The 16,808-nt window shown below is 41.7% G+C and overlaps 1 protein-coding gene across 3 annotated transcripts in view; it reads right to left on the bottom strand.

Annotated features, from left to right (window-relative positions):
• arid2 (AT-rich interactive domain 2) overlaps window positions 1-9,265 on the bottom strand; it is a 39,196-nt gene extending 29,931 nt beyond the window's left edge. Inside the window, exons 1-4 of one of the 3 annotated variants that reach the window (XM_026146441.2) lie at window positions 9,147-9,265; window positions 7,310-7,495; window positions 7,093-7,186; window positions 6,040-6,137 (exon numbers count right to left, since the gene is read on the bottom strand). In XM_026146441.2, coding sequence (XP_026002226.2) covers window positions 6,040-6,137; window positions 7,093-7,186; window positions 7,310-7,401 — 284 coding nt within the window. In that variant the 5' untranslated portion in view covers window positions 7,402-7,495; window positions 9,147-9,265. Of the gene's footprint in view, window positions 1-6,039; window positions 6,138-7,092; window positions 7,187-7,309; window positions 7,496-7,637; window positions 7,765-8,825; window positions 8,926-9,146 lie in introns of those variants that run through there. The other 2 variants (XM_026146439.2, XM_026146440.2) reach the window with 2 other exon arrangements.
• Between the last annotated feature and the right edge of the window lie 7,543 nt (window positions 9,266-16,808).

Below are 16,808 nucleotides of genomic sequence, written 5' to 3'. Positions count from 1 at the left end.
GAAAGCTTAATCTGGGAGGCACGCCTGCAGAATAATGACTTTGGTCAGACAGACAGGTATCTGTAGGTGACACTTTGGAATCATCGGTTAACTCAAGCTGTACACTGACTCATACTTCTAGGGGCCGACAAGCAACATGCAGTTTACCTGTATGGTCGACTAGTGGCCCACATTCCTAAAACACAACATGCTAAAACAATTATTGAAGTCAGTGCTACTTCAGCTTACTGGGAGCGTGCTCAGCTTTAGGTTGCCAACTGGCTCTGGCTCTCTTGTAATTTGCCTCCCCCACCCCTCCTCACTCAGACCATCAGTCTATAGATCTTCGCTGCACAAGGTGCTTTGACTGCTCACGACTTTGAAGCCACATCTATTAATGAGGGCTCAGTTCACTTCAGTAAGATGTGACGGTTAACCTGGATGCCACCTTCCCTCAATTTGAATGCAGCCATCAGTGATATGCCTGTGCCTCCCCAGGTCAAAGTCTCCCGTGAGAAGGCCTATGAAAACAATAACACTTGTATGGGCTTATAAAGTGTTTCTCACTAGTGCTTGCTTTAATTGTCTATATAGCATGTACATAATCTTATCATGGGTGTCTTCCAGCACTAGAACATTAGAGATTTACTCTTTAGAGAGTTTACTCTTTTAAGACACGGGTTGCTATTAACTTGGGATTGACTAAAATACAGAGAATAAACTCCAGTTAAAAGCAAACCGCAAGCTAAGTCATGCAGTTCTGCTAAAGAGCTTAAGAAAATGGCAAAGTCTGGTTGTGGCTCTGCCAAATACATCTGCCTGTTAGCAAGGAAACTGAGAGAAGAAGATTAGGCTATCAGTGGTGGCCAACACTGCTGGAGGGCAGGTCAAATTACAGACAGACCCAAAAAAAAAAAAAAAAAAAAAGTCCCAAGAGCCTTCAGATGTTATCTGTGATAGAAGGTTTGCTCTTGTATTGTGCAACATCTTCTACTAATGCGTATAAAACCACAGGAGGCAGCACTGGTCCACATGCCTCTCTCGATAACTCATCTTCATTTAGGCGACCCTGAGCAGCAGCTAGGATGGAGCAGGAGGAATACAAAGAGAGCTAATGCAAGCCAGATCAAACGCCACTTCATCCAGATGTTTCAGGAGAACTTACAGGAGGCTGTGCAGCATGGCACAGGAAGCAGTGGCACCAAACAGCCATCACGGGGCATGGCATAATCTGATAAAACGGTGTGAAAATTAACACCTGCTAGAAAAATATGTGTGCAGTCCAAAAGCTGGGCAATAGTTCAATGTTGTGTTTTCATTGGTTTGTTGCCTTCTAGAAACAGCAATATCACGTGTGTAAAGCTAAAGACCTGATGTTTAACGAACTGCACAGATATGTGTCGGTAGCAGTGATTCCACACTTTATCTGGAAGATCCGTGTAGAATGTGTAACAGCTGATTTATTGGACATTTATCAACTCGTTTGTTTTTACCATTAACCATTACTCTAAGACCAGAATCAGCCATTAACTGCTTCCCCAAAAGAGGATTTCGCCCTATACCGAACATACTCCAGCTCCACCAGCTCTGAAAAGCCATTCTAACCAGAACCTGCAGCAGGTGGAGAACTGGTTCATGTGTCATGCTCACCAAAGCTACAATGGCAGAGGAAGAGTCCATACATGGCTACAAATAAAAGCAAACAAAAAAACAAAAAAAAAAAAAAAAAAAAACAGGTGTGACTTCATATTTAATTTGAGAATGCATGCATGTCTCCTGTTGCAGTGCACATGCACTCAAATGCAACCTACCATAAATAACACATCAATCTAAACCGACTGCCACCATAGACAGTACAAAAGATTGCTTTTCAGACCCAAAAGCTACATCAAAGTCAAGGTACAAGTGCCTTAGACATACATCCTTTCAGTGAACACCAGGGGGTGATCCCCAGGGTGGGGGGAGACTAACCAGAACATAAAGTCCATGTTGTGAATTTTGCTCATTTTAAGAGTCAGAAAACGTGTGACCGACAACCCATTAACCAATGAGTTTTAGTCATATCCATTCCTACTCGTCACATCTAGTTTGAAAACACCAACAGGGCAGCGGTGAAAGTATCCCAAACCAAAAGCAATGTCTATATTTCATTCTTCGATTGCAATGTAGATCTATTAACAGATGTTATCCCTGAAAGTTGCAGTTACTTCAAAAGGTTTTGGTCTCTTTGGGCAAAGCATGGTTCACTATACAGACAGAGTGACAGGACACAAGATCCCCAAGGCTGATACGATTCTATTCATTTGACACTTTCTCCTAAGAACATAGATTCAAATAAGCATAAATTTGCATTAATCATAATCCACTAGCAGTGATGTCATGCTCACATGAGTGTACCACCTTCTAATTGTAAGGGTCTAAAAGAAGGGTCACAAGGCAGAAACGGTTGAGAAATGCACAGCTAACAGAAGAGGACTTGATGTGAAACATCCTACTATTGAGTGAAATGAATAAACCCATGAGCGGGATTGCACCTGCTTCTCCGTGTTGCTGTTAGCTTTTAAAGAGTGGTCTGCACAAGAAGCACCCTGCTGAACTCTGGAGACAGATCGCTTAGTGTTGGCTGATTCAGCATCAAGCAGTATACACAAAGACCTGTTTCTGTTTGTCTAACCACAGTATTGAAGGAAAAAAAAAAAAAAAGCAAACTCATAAGCATAGCATGAGTCAAAAGGTGAATCCAATTTGAAACACTCATGAATGAACATGTCAACAGATCACTGTCACGTGTGCTCATCAAATCAGACTTATGATTTCAAAAGAAATGCATTTTGAAAGAAGGCATTTGGATAAGTAAATATAACACAAGGGGCTTTCTGAAAACTCTCCCCGTTTAACAGTTTAAATGTGTTACTGAAAGCCAGAATAAGCCATAAGTACAAAATAAAACAACTGATAAATTATCCATTTGAGCTTTTGCAGAAGCTGGAGTGAATGTTCCTTGATGTCAGGCTCAAGGGTCCTATTTCCTCCCAATGGGGTTGCAGCAGCGAGGGCAAACAAAGGTTAAAGCGGGGTATCCGTCACCTGACTTGGTTTCTAGGTACAGCACGCCTCAGTTTGGGAACAAAAAGTAGACGAAGACTAAAGCTATTTCAAAACACTCTTCATTCACTCTCAAATTACAGAGTTTGCCCGAACAAACTGCATGATGGTGTATTAGTGGGAACAAAAAAAAAAAAAAAAAAAAAAAACAAGGTTGTGAAGGTTCACAGTTTGCTCCAAACCACTTCCAAATAATATGAAACTACTAATGGAAGAGAAAACCGTGGGAGACGTGAAATTGTGTTGACTGAGAATCACTTGAATCGTTGCAGCCATGGGAAAAAGTGGAAGCAGTGTTGAGTAACTGGAGGCCAATCCAGCAAAATTCAGGGTAGAGTACATATAGATATGTCAAATTATAGAAGGGGGAAAAAGGTAGCAGGCTGACAGGAACAGATTTGGAGGGGAAACGTATAAACTGGCTGCAGTGATGTAGCAGACTGTCCTATTATCTCCCCAAACTCCTTAAATCCCTTTAAATTTTCACACTTTTTCATGTTGTGTACAAGTCCTGGCCATAGTCAATATATTATTTAACACTCTCCTTCACCGCCCTCCCTTGGACAACATCCTTCTGTATGTCTGACTGACTGATCAGGGATTTTCTTAATGTCGCACCTCTTATTTACATATGTATCTCGTGCCCCAACACTGCCAGTAAACGAGCCCAAAAACAGAGCTGCGTCTTGACTGCGCCCTCAGAGTGTCAGAGTGATCTGAAGCTGGTGCTTTGATCCAGACACGAATCCGTCCACCCCTGAAGTTGAAATGAAATCAGCGCCATTGGTGAAGATTGATGTCAAAGCAGCGCTCACAACACGTTGAAAACGAGCTGGAAAAATGTTTCTGGCACGCGTCGCTCACTTATTACAGTGACATTCAGATATCAAATAGATGGCAGTGGGAGCTGGCACTGAACTTCAGCGCTGCTTATTACTCTGCGCTGAGTGGGAAGCGCTGACCAGAGAGGGGGGCCACATCGTGATCGTCCCATTCATTCAGAGAAAAGAAGTCAGGGCAACAGGCGGTGCGATCCTGGTGAAGGTTTTCAGAGCTGTACTTTTCTACCTGGGAACTCTTGGAAAATAATTCAGAGAGTGGATAAAATAAATAAGGAATGAACACTTTAAGATGGGCCTGTTTAAGATAGCAGACTTTAAAAAAAACAAAAAAACAAACTAAACTGCACCCAACCTGACAATGCCCTTAATCATCACTTATAAAACACAAACTGTTGCCTGTGTGTTCACAATAGTTAAAGGAGCAAACATTGCTCACAAACTGCCAGGCTGTCAGTGGTTACAGCTGGTCATTCAACTGGATAATCAAGGTTAACTGATATTAGCAAACATCCACCCAGCTCAAGTGTCCTTGAGAGAGAGAGAGACACTGAATCAGACACTGAATCTGAACCCTGTGTACCTGCCTATGACCTCTGAACCCCCCGCGAGACAGCAAAAGAGAAATGTCCTCCACAGCATTTACAACATTCACCCACTTTTTGCCAGGCAAAAGTAAAAAGGGGGGGGGGGGGGGGACAGCATGCAGGGAAGAGAGAATAGTCTCTTCATTATCAGCGGCAGTTGAAGCAAGACAAGCCCTCGCTGCCCGCTGCCTCTGACATCCACTACACCGAGCCGCCTCAGATAAACTTTAGAAAGCAGCTCCGAAGGCTCTCGTGACACAAGAGCGCAGCAGCTGTAAGCGAGGCCTCCTTTCCTCTATGTCTCATCTTCCTTCCCAATATTATAGGCAATAATTACAGTGACTAAGCTCAGCGAGACAGGTGAAAGAGTCTCAGATGGCCGTAACGTTTATTTATATCATTTTCTGACTCAAGTTTGCATCTGGTATTTATGAATGTGGTCTTGACATAAAATAACAGCTGCATTTATTGCTCAAATTGTCCACGCAAAGCAAACTTAAAGAAATCCAAAAGCTGTTTAATACTAAACCTGTTAGACACAGGCAAAAAAAGAAAAGAAAAAAAAAGTCTTATGTCTGTTAAGTTTTACTTAGGCTGTGAGGATATCTGCATAAATCCCAGCACAGAAAACCAAACAACTTTGCACTGCAGCTACTTGCACTGTAGTAAGAGGAGGACTAGAGACGACCAACTGCTGTCTTGTCAGAGGTCAGGGCTTCCTAGTGGACCATTGCACCAAATCACATGATCATTTGCTTGAGAAAAGCTGTCTTGTAACGCATTCTGCCATTAACACTGATATGTAGCAGGTTAATACTTTGTAACCAAGGAGGTATTAAGACTTTGACCAATTCTAACTGCATCCATAACTGTGGGTAATCTGTGAACTATCAGCAGATAACTTGTTGACATAGAAACTTGCAAAATATCCACGAGCGGATTACAAGTGTTTCACTGCAGGTGTGATCCCTCGTAGGCAGGTGCTGGCGAGGGGAACAATCGTTGCATGCATGAGGAAAGGAGTACAGCGAAAGAGGCCAGCACCAAAACCACAAATGCCAGCTGTTGGAGAAGGCAGACTCTCATCATGACAGATAACTTGGGTTAAGAGTTTTGGAGGGGGGCTGTGTGAAATGCACATCAGAGCCCACATATCTGCTCAGTGGTGCATCAAAACCAAATGTCCTCTCCTGGCTACAACATTTTCACCAGTTTGACATACAAAAATCCTGCTTTAAACCGTGCTCCAAAAAAAACAAACAAACAAACAAAACAAAAAAAAAAAAACAACGCTACGATCCACACTTGACAGCCCTCACATTTAAGACTGGTGTTCTTATCTAGCCCTGCCACAGCAAAAGTACACAATAGAAACTTAAGCTGCCTGACACAATGTTGTCCTAGTGCAGGTTCCCAGCAGAGAGGCGCAGAGAGGGCTGGATCCTGCATGCTGACTTCATCTCTACATTTGTAAACACTTCCCACATGCTACCTGAGAGGACAAGAGCTGCATGCTCCGTGCCACTTACCGAAGGTAGTACTGTTTTAAAGCGAATGCAGCGTTGGAACAACTCCTCGGAAAGTTAAACTCCTCTCCAAGTTCAATCCATTGGTTTTTGTCAGATACCTGAAAAGAAGAAATGAGTTCGTTAAGAGATGAAAAACACCGGCGAACCACAAACAAAAAAAGAGCGGTTACACCGACAGCAAGCCATCTGGTCTGCCACAGGTTCCCCCCGCAAAAAAAAAAAAATGAGGCAACACTAGAATCATTAATCAATAACTTTTGGAAACTGCTCTAAAATATTTTAGGAGGAGGGAAAAAACACCAGAGTGTTTAGTATAAAATTATTATTTTTATAAGTTTAGCCTCACATGTGTTTATTAGCCGTGCTTATTTACAATTGAGTACAATAGGTACAACTGCCTGACTCCCTTTAGGTCATTATCGTTACTGTTCAGGCTAGTTAGCACTGTAGCTAACGAGCTAACTTGACTTTCCTCATTTTTGGCGTTAAAACCTAGCGGGGCTAAACTCCAGCAAACTGCCCCCGGCGGTAAACAAATGCTTTAGCTTGAGGCGACCCGTTTGAATTAGGAGTGGGCTTTTGGTAGCGTTTACTGTATGCACTGCATGGGCCTGTGAGGCCTACATTTTGTCATCAGCCATGAAGCCGAAGAAAGATGGCTATGGCGAGAAAGAAAATTCAGGCTTCCCCCCCCTCCCGGGTGAAAACTACCGGTAAAACCCCGGGCGAGACGCCGCGACCTAAGCGGTGTTTTCCTAGGCCGGGCTCCGAGCCGATAATCGATGTTAAACGTGCCCGCTAATTTTGAGTCGCTCCAACTGCACTCTGACTCGGAGCGGTTGTACACTCAATTCAAACCACACACAACAACACAAGCCACCACATTACATAGAGATACATGGCAAACTAGCACAAGGCCAACACCGACCCACTAACGCTGTTCTGGAAGCTTACACTTGTCCCGTGTTACCCATACGGAGTTGTGGAGTGGTCCACCGGGAAGTCCACGGAAGGCAGAGTGTGGAGAAAATAACACTTTTAGTTCGCACTCACCTTAGCAAAGCCACCTAAAGAGACGACTCTGATATAGAGAGCATTCAGATCCAGCTCTTTCCCACCCACGATAGGAATCTTCTTGAACGGCGATCTGTTGGAAAAACACAAGAAATAAATCCACATTTGTTTAAATAACACTTCTGGCAAACTCGCCGCTGCATGCAATGGTGATTTAAAGTTATATTTCTTGGAAATAAAGACGCCCCAATCTCACCCTCTGCTTTGGTGAAATTGCCGCAGCTCGTCCAGGAAAGCCTGTCCTTTCCTTCGCTGATCTAGTAGATTTTTCCCCGTCGAATTTGCCATTGTTTTTGCATGCAAAAACGGTTATACCCCACTTCAGTCGCTTCTTAAGACACCAAGGATCCCATACTCCGCCGGCGCTCAGTCATTCGCCAAGCTGAGTGTTTAAAAAAGTTAAAGAAATAGCTGATAGCAAGAAGAGCGGCAGCTCGCTAATAAAGACTGATGCACACAGAAAGCAAGCCCGATTCAAGCCCGTACTAAGTTCCAGCGAACAGTCGCAAATACGACCGATTTACCGGCAGGTTAGAAACGCCATGGCAGAAGGTGTTGAATTAATGCTTTTGGTCGCGGTTGTATTCGTTTGGAGTGGTTTGACAGTGTGTTACGGACGCAGCTCCGAGGCTATCGCACACACTGTAGAGCGGCAGAGGGATCCAGTTCTCAGACAAAAAGATGTGAAGGCCGCGGAGGCCGGCCTACCATGCGTGCAGCGACCTCTATGCCCGAAAGAGGAACTGCACCGTCCAGAACCGAGCGACCGCTGGAACAATAGAGACTGTTTTCTTTTTTAGGGACCGTCTGCCCTCTTCCCTCCGTGTGGAAAACGGGTCAGGAGGTACTTGGAAATGTCCCGTGGGGGAGGGGATAATACTAATTAATTGAGCACCCTTATTTTACCAATAAAATACGAGAACATATTAATCGCTGAATATTTTTATAAAAGGGAAAAAAATGCAGTAAAATTATTTCAAAATAGCCTTTACAGAAACTCTTTATAAACTGACAAGATATTTTTATTATGCTTTTCTACAGTAGAATAAGAAGTAAAGATACACTGTTCATCTCCTTCAGAAATGAATGAATATAGCGATCAAAATATCAGTAAATTAATAATAGTCTTTATATATGTTTTTTTTTTTAATCCTGTAAACAATTTCCCTTTTAATGGTGATATTACCTAAATGTTTACATTGCACAGTATCCTGGTGCAGAGATCAGGGAAATCTTATATGTTCACAGTGACTGTGTAGCATTTATGGTGGTGCAAAATTTCCCTGCACACTGTAATTGCTAACTTTAAAGTTAAGGTTTTGGGTAGTTTGCATATGTTCAATACAGTCTTCAAGTTTGTTTGTTTTTCCTGCCATGCTGCTTTCTTTTTTCTCTTTCTTTTTCTGGTAAGCTGCCACTATCCCTTGCTGACCACTTCAAAACGACTTTATCTCACGGGATGGTTGGAAATTACTCCTGATCCCTTTTTCCTACAACTGCCAAGCGGATATCTTCTTGATGGGGTTACATTCAACCATTACACGTACCCCTTTGCTCAATGAAAAACCTGTCACAAAATGGCGGAGACGTACGTTAGCAGACCCCATTTTGAGGAATTGACACTAGACAGTGGAAAAGTGCATGTCCCTGCGCGTGGTTTTCGAAATTGGGCTCTTTTTTTTGCAAACAATGTGCGGCGCAGCGGAGCTCACCTCGCGTCTGTTTGGACTCCCCACCCGTCAACCGAATTCTGGGCTAACGTGTCGGTTAGGCGCTAGCCCGTTAGCTTTAGCGAGCGTTAGCAAAATTCGTCACTAATCTTTTCTGAGGGAATCGCGCAAAGCCAGCTACTCTGTCATATTTTACGCCGACGTGAAATCTAGTTCTACTCTTTTTCCACTGCCACTCGATAATAAGCGCTTTTTCTGGAAAGAAATTGTTGCCTCCGTGAACTCTTTGGACGGTAGCGGTGCCTGCTTCCTACTTTAGCCTGTCAGATTCCAATCCCCTGTAATCACTGCTAACAAAGTTACCTCTCCGTATGCCAGCTGCTTACATAGAAGCTCACAAACAGGCAGCAAGGATGCATATTTTCCCTACATTCATCAACCGCTAAAACCCTTTTATTACTCTCAAGAGATTTGGCTAACAATCTCTAGCCTTAGCAGAAGGCTAACACTGTTAAGGGCGTGCTAAGTTTTGTAGCTACAGGCTAGCCGTGGTGCGTGCGTGCGATCACAGAGCAGTTGTAGCTAAGCCAAACAGCATTTAAAACTTAATTTTAACAGTCGAAAATTGTCAGTAAATTGTTTTTTATTATATTTGGATTTTTGGGGTTAATGCTACCACCACCGACCGGTTTTGCCGAGATAGCAAATGTAAATGCAGAGCGAAATGGTCGTTTATTACGCGTTGTCAGTAAAATGGATCTCTGCTAACATTTAGGGCAGAAACGTTCGTAAATGCTGTGACAGTTTACTGTCAAACACCAAAATGTTTATTCTGTGCATTTGAGTGTCATAAGTAAACGAAAACCAGCGGAATTGATTAACAACTAATAAAGAGTGGAATTGTTGGATACTGCGTTCAAATTTTAGAACTATTCTTTTAGAATAGTTAAGATTTTAACAGAGCCTGCGTTAGTGGCTTTATTCTTATAGTGAAGTACTTTTGAGGAATTTTTTTGGACTAAACAAGTGAATAAATACTACTTCTAAAGATTAGCTGTTTGTTCTAATAAATCCTTAGCCTGTTGTATGATAAATCACAGGAACCTTGAAATGCTTGCATGGTTCAAGAAAGTCAATCACCTTATACTTGTTTATAAGTAGAAAAGTTTTATCAGCTAATCTCCAGCTCATTTCCTTCCTCCCACAATCATAAATGTACCAACTAAGGTGAAAGAAAAATACTACAAATCACATTCACCATTATTAATTCATATCCCTAAAGCGCACATTGGGGAACAACATAGCTCTGTCTTTCCTCCATTCATTATAATACATTAATGAAGCGATGAATAGTGTGCTGTGGCTGCATTTGAAAGCTCCACAATCAGTTATGCCATCACTACAGAGGTCCTCATGTGATGTGACAGTCAGGCCTCTCATGACATATGGCGCAAATGGGGGCAGTTAGCCCAAGCTGCCTGCAAGCACGCAGACAAAAGATCCCAGTGGGATGCTAACCGCATGTAACGTCCTTACACTTCCCTCCACCCTGTGGCCTCTGCCGGAGCTCTTATCGCACAGGAGTCATAGTGTTGAGAAGCCGTTTGGTGGAAAAGGGCTCCATCTTCTGGTAGACAGGCATTGTGTGGAGGGGTAGTGAAGAGTCCCCTCATTGCCTTAGGAACATAATGAGGGATCAGTTGAGAGATTTTAAACTGGATACAGTGCTACAGTTGGAGCAGGATGCATGCTGGGAGATTAAGGGAGGGAGCTGCATGGGGTGGAGACTGATCCTAATGCAGATGGAAATAGTGTAATTTAAAAAGTTGGTTGTAGAATGAAAATAAGTACTTTAATTTTGGTTATTGATCAGGTTGCGTATTTGTGTTAGTATGTGAATCAATGAGACAATAGGCCTGTCTCTTTACTGTGAACATGACTTCAAAAATCCCTCCAAGATGGAAATAAAAGGACGTTATGGAGGACGTTGGAGTCGGATGATTCTCTGCGACACAGATACATTGTATCATAGTTGGTGATAATATGTAACATTAAAGTGTTTCCATATCTGTTTCGTGGCAGCAGACCTGAGTCAGTGACCCACTGTCTGTCAAGTAAGTGGTGCAGGAGGCGGTCAGGATTAGTCATGGCAATTTTATTTATATAGCACATTTCATTACGTGCCAGCTCAGTGTGCTTAATGTAAAAGATAAAAGCCTATATAGATCTAATATACCTTAAAGCAATAAAAACAACAATAAAACCTTGCCAAGAACCTTGGGAAGAGTTGAAAGATGTGCAGCTGATGACCTGAGAGGTTTGATTGGGTTATAGACAGCAAGTCAGAGATGTACTGTGGTGCAAACCACTGAGAGGTTTATGAAGTAACACAGGGGTTTTTAAAGGAAATTCTGTATTCATGAAGTGATGTTGATGTGTTTAAAGTTCTGTACATTCTGAACAAGCTGGTGTCGTTCTACTGATGGATGTATATGACGAATGACTGTTCAGGGACCTCCTCTCGTGATTCAAAAAGCATTTCAGAGTTGCTCTGTTGGAGTCACCGTCTCTGATGATGCTCCGCCAGCAGATGGAGAAACTGAAAAACTGAAGCCCAGTAAAGAGAAAAAAACTTGGACTAGAACAATAAGCGAAACTCTCCTCCCCAAGCTGCCAAGGAGGAAAGATGTTATTCACATGATTCTTCTCTACGGATACAATAGTTTGGTATTTTACTTTGGTAAAATAATGCATAAAATTCAATGTTTTCATGCTGTTAATTTTTTGGGTGATGCAGTATCAAATTGTATTTTTTTAAGATGTACTAATTAGTTGATATTATCTTTATATATATTTATTATAAAAATATAATAATGTGAATAAAACTTATTTTAAAAAGGTTCTGACATATTTGTGTCACAGCTAAGGGAGGGTCAGTGCCACCCCAAGGCCCCCTTTAGACGCCCTGCTTTGCATCACCCACACTCCACCATTGCTGTAGAGTGATCCAAATGTAATAAAATCACAATGTTGTCGATACTTAATGATTTTCACATTACAAGGATCATTCCAACTTACAAAACAGAGCTTTCATCAAATCATATTACAAATTATAAATCATAATCATAATTCAAATGAATTAAAAACCGGGATTTGGACCCAGCCGTCCAAAAACATGGCCCTTCTTTTTTTTTTAACCATTTTGCTGTTGTCTAACTTGTGCCCTTTGGGTCACTGCCTCTCTTTGCAAGATAACGTGGTGGTTCAGTGGTTGCACTGCTGGTTTTACAGGAAAGTGTCCCAGGTCATGGTCTGCACTTGTTAGGTTGAGTTAGGCAGGCATAGTTCCTCCTGTGGGCGGAGCCTCGTCTTCCCGCTCTTAGGCCACCACACCTGTTGCTCACCTGCCGCCTCATTTAACTGAATTTTTGAACCAGCCTCTGCCTGGATAGTCTGTGTGGTAATTGGACTCCTCGAGTGTTCCTGACATTAATGTCTTTGTTTCCTTGCAATCCAGAGCTCTCTGTGTGGCCGAGGAGTGGCCTTCTCGCTGGATCTACTCTCTTGCTGAACCCAAGCTGGTTCATTCCGTCTGAAATCTCCCATTAGTTCACTCCCTGCCTTCATCCACCTACCTGCCCACCCTCCTGTCTCCTCCACTACCACCCTCAAGCAAACTAGTGCCGCTTACAGGAGTCTAAGCTTATTTTAGATGGCTAACAATCTAAAATAAGCTGTTCCTTACACGTCTAATCTTTAAAAGGATCGGAAATTGTCACAACAGGTTACGATGGGGGAGATCTTAAAGGCGTGGTAGAATTGCTGTGATTGCTTTTAATGTTGCTCTTTTAGTGATATGTTATTGCACATGACGCACATGTTAGTGTTCACTTATCTGTACTGAATATCAGTTGTGTTTTCTTATTATTGTATGTTGCAACATCTGCTGCCCTTTAGACCAGGTGTCTCTTAAAAAATACATTTTAATGTCAAGGAAGCTTTTATGTGGACAAATGAAGGATAATTACCCCAAAAACAAATTTAAAAAGATGAGATTGGAAGTGCTTTGTAAAAAGAAATCACTGAATCCACAGATCTCAGCCTTAGAAGGAGAAAGTGCCAGAGTCTGGCACACAGTGTTGCAAAATCTGTGTCCCTTTGGTGCTTGTCTAAAAAGTCAAAACCTGAATCTTAATCCTGAATTTTCTGTCTTGGCTTTTTCTCGAGAAATGTCCTAAAATAACACTTGTGCATTTGGACACAAAACTTAGCCCAGACTGGGAACCTCTCACCCAATGGCAGACAGGCTGGCTGATGGGGATAAGCTCACTAACCCCGAATTGTATAAGTGATGGACATTAAATGTAATTTCTTCCATTTAACTTTACCATCAGAAAGTGAAAACAGACATAAAGCGAATAAGAATGCAATTTGCAGAAATAATAAAGTGCAGTAATAAAGTTTTAAAAGGTTCAAGGTAGAATCTAGTGTTTTGCGCTATTATAAAATGTCACACCTCTTTAAGTGAATTTCTTACTCTAGAAGCACAAACTAAAAGGAAAAAGCAGCACAAAAAATGATTCTCCCTCCACCATGCTCTCCTCACAAATGTTCTTTGGTCTCTTTTTGTCCTCTTTTTCAGAGAGATTAGCAGCAGACAGTAGGATTTGTAGACAGGTGCTGTTATTAGGACTGTTGAACACTCACTTTCTGTATTTTCTGTAGTCTTTTCCTCTTTTGCAGGGACTCGTCGATGGTCCTGTGAAAGTTTTTGCAATCCACATATGATCCACACCAGCCATTCATTCTAGAAAAGAGCAAACTTTGTCAGTAAACAGACTTGACCTTTTTTTTTTTTAAAGTGGGATGATCTCTACAAACCACAGTTTTTTTAATTATTGGATCACTGGACTCTCAGTAGCTTATGGAGGAGTTGTTTTTTCGGAATTCAGATACCTTTCCATGCATTGAAACATGAAAAGTAAATTATTTGTTTTTAATTTAGTTGAATTGTTCGTCTAGATTTGTGAATTCTGTGAAATTCCAGTAATCCCAAATGCTTCACAAACATTTTGTCCCAGTTGGATGCTGATTTAATGTCACAATATTGTGGCAATCCCTTTTGGCCTTGAATGATTAGCTGAGCGCAACTATGAAGAGGATGAAAAGTGGAAAGGTTTTTGGTGCAGTTGACATACCTTTAGAGGGATGAAGATTTTTAGGAGAGAGATCAGTGGACTTTCTAACCAGACTGTTTAAGACAATCTTGGAGAGTTAGGATGACTGAAGAATGGAGAAGACGTGCACTGACTGATGTGCAGAGCTGTAGTAACTAAAGAGGGTTAGAGGGAAGTTGCTTAACCAAATCATGAAGCTGTGGGGAAGAGCTGTCGAAGCTAGGCTCAGAACAAAGGTGACAATCAGTGAATAGCAGTATGACTTCATACTAAAAAAAGAAAGAGTGTACAGATGTGATGTTTGCTTTGAGTTTGATGGGGAAGTATAAGAAAGTCAGAAGGAGCTGTGCTATATCTTTGTAGATGAAAGAAAGAGTATGATAGAGTACCAAGACAGGAAGTCAGGAGTGGCAGAGGAGTATGAGGACAGTGAGACAGTATGGAGGTGTGTGATGGGAGTGACAGACGGGTTCAAGGTGCTGCTGGTGGGATTAGACCTGCTCTGACCCCCTTCTTGTTTGCAGCGGTGATGGGCATACTGACAGTTAACGTCAGGCAGGATTCTCTGTGGACTATGATATTTGTAGATTGTGATCTATAGTGAGATTAGGGGGCAGGTGGAAGAGAGGTTGCAGAGGCGGAGTTATGCACTGAAGACAGAATACATGTGTGTGAATGACACGGAGACCGATGGAAAGGTGAACATGTCAGGAGCAGAGATCTGTAAGGTAGATTTAAATCCCTGGGGTCAGCCATCCAAGGCAATGAACAGCACACAGGAGAGGTGAAGAAGCAAGCATAGGTAGGATGTAGTAAGTGAAGCAAACTCAGAAAAGAATGAATACCTGTATGTCATCTCTGTTGCAGTGCAGACAAAATGTTTGTATGCAATGACAACTGTTCACTGTCACTAGGTGGCACTTATGTGTCACTAGATATTCTGGTCTTATGAATGGTTTACAGTCCGACTTAACTGGAGTGGATAATTATTACTAATATCAGTAACAGCTCTGTTCTCATAAAGTGTTAAGCTGAAACTGGCACGCCCGAGTAAAATCCAGAAATTGATTGTTAAACGTCTGAATTGCCACCATAAAAAGGCTGATCTGGCAATAAAAGAACACCCTCTGAGTCACCCTCTTACTGCCAACCGGCACTTTCCCGGTTTGTAGGAAGTAACTGTGGCTCACTTGTAATAACAGAAACACACAGATTTGAACAAACAGAGAAAAAACATCACAATGCAGAAAGAACTCAGCAGTGAGAAGTGAAACATGGATTGGAAAACAGACTTTGTCCTCAGCTTCAACTAGTATTACAAGGCTGTTTCAAGCTTATTAATAACGCCTGGTTTGGCTTGAATTATGGTAGTATTAGCAAATATTGTATGGCCATCATGAAATTTCATGATTAAAAGGAGCAGCTTGTTGTGGAATGTCAAAATCCATTACACCAGTAGCATTTAACAAGTTTCACGTGTGTTTTCTATTTGACAGCTGAACATTATTCAGTTTCAGGAAACTTAAAAACAGCATCTGACAAGGGTGTGGCTGAAACTCAACACAAACCTGACCTCTTTTCCCCTCAGGAGACCCTGAATAGTACATTAAAAAATACTTTGATGTGTGTGAAGGGACTCATCCTCTTATTGTTGGCTACAAAGTAGGGCAGTGTTTGTTCTTCTTCTTCATGTGTTTGACACATATCAACCAGGACTGGCACACTTTTCAGGGACTCCAAAACATCAAGCTAGACGTCTGCCTTTGCAGCTCCCACATTTTCCAAAATAAAATATATATTTTTTGCTAATCCTGTAGTGAACATGTTTAAATTAACCCTCATTCACCATTTACCTTACAATTTCTATCTTTGAATTGCCACTCTACTGCCATGTGAACTATGTGGCACCAATAACAGCACAATACACTTGTTTATTGTTGTGCCCCAGCATTTATCTTCTTCTCAGTCTTGCCATCTTAATACAGAATCAGCTGGCTTCGCTCAGCATTTCAATGTATTTACTGTGAGCAGATCAATGTGAATATCGATAGCAATCCTGGTATTGGTATCAGATTGATACTAGTGCGATAAAATCGATACTGTCAAGAATCGGCTGTGCACAGCAGGCAGGAGAGGACCCAAACGCAGACTCGCAGATGGAACGTGAACTCAAAACAAACCTTTATTTGCTTAAAGGAAAGTAATACAAAACTATACTGGGAAATTATATGAACTGAACACACAGAGAGGCACACAGGGAAACACACAACCATTAGGGAAAGCGTGGAGACGCTGACAAAAATAATTTGCTGTATTGCACACCAATACCATGTGCATCAGTATTTCTGCCACCTGTCTGTATCTTTGAGAGAGAGAAATGCACACAATGAAACTCAGTGATGAAATGTTTGTACTTTGGAGCAAAGCAAGCCCATTTTATCGCAATATTAAAGCAGCATTGGAGTATTGGAGTTAATGTGAGGTACAGGTTTCTATATGTTTGCGTTTAACTCTGCTCAAAGTATTTTGAAGAGGGAAGCTGGAAAAATGGGCCGGAGCCCTCAAAATCCCCTAACGGTATAAAAAATTGGATTGTAGAATACTATATACGCTTATGTTCAGTATATTTTTATAACTTTAACTAATTATAACTACACAAATGCTTGCCCATTTAATTCCAGAGAGAATTGTTGCACTCTTTAATACAACATGACCACGAAACAAAAACAACAAAAACACAGAAGAAGAAAAGGTGAATGTTTGAGCCTATAGTTCATTTCAGTCATTGGTTGTTTCAAAGAAAACTCCTACTGGAACGCCTTCACCGCTGAGTTATGCACTTTTCCCA

Source organism: Astatotilapia calliptera, chromosome 17 (genome assembly GCF_964374335.1).
Source record: "Astatotilapia calliptera chromosome 17, fAstCal68.1, whole genome shotgun sequence".
In the NCBI taxonomy this organism is placed as follows: Eukaryota; Metazoa; Chordata; class Actinopteri; order Cichliformes; family Cichlidae; genus Astatotilapia; species Astatotilapia calliptera.
Note: the sequence above shows the minus strand (reverse complement) of the source record. Positions and strands in the feature narration are given on the sequence as shown.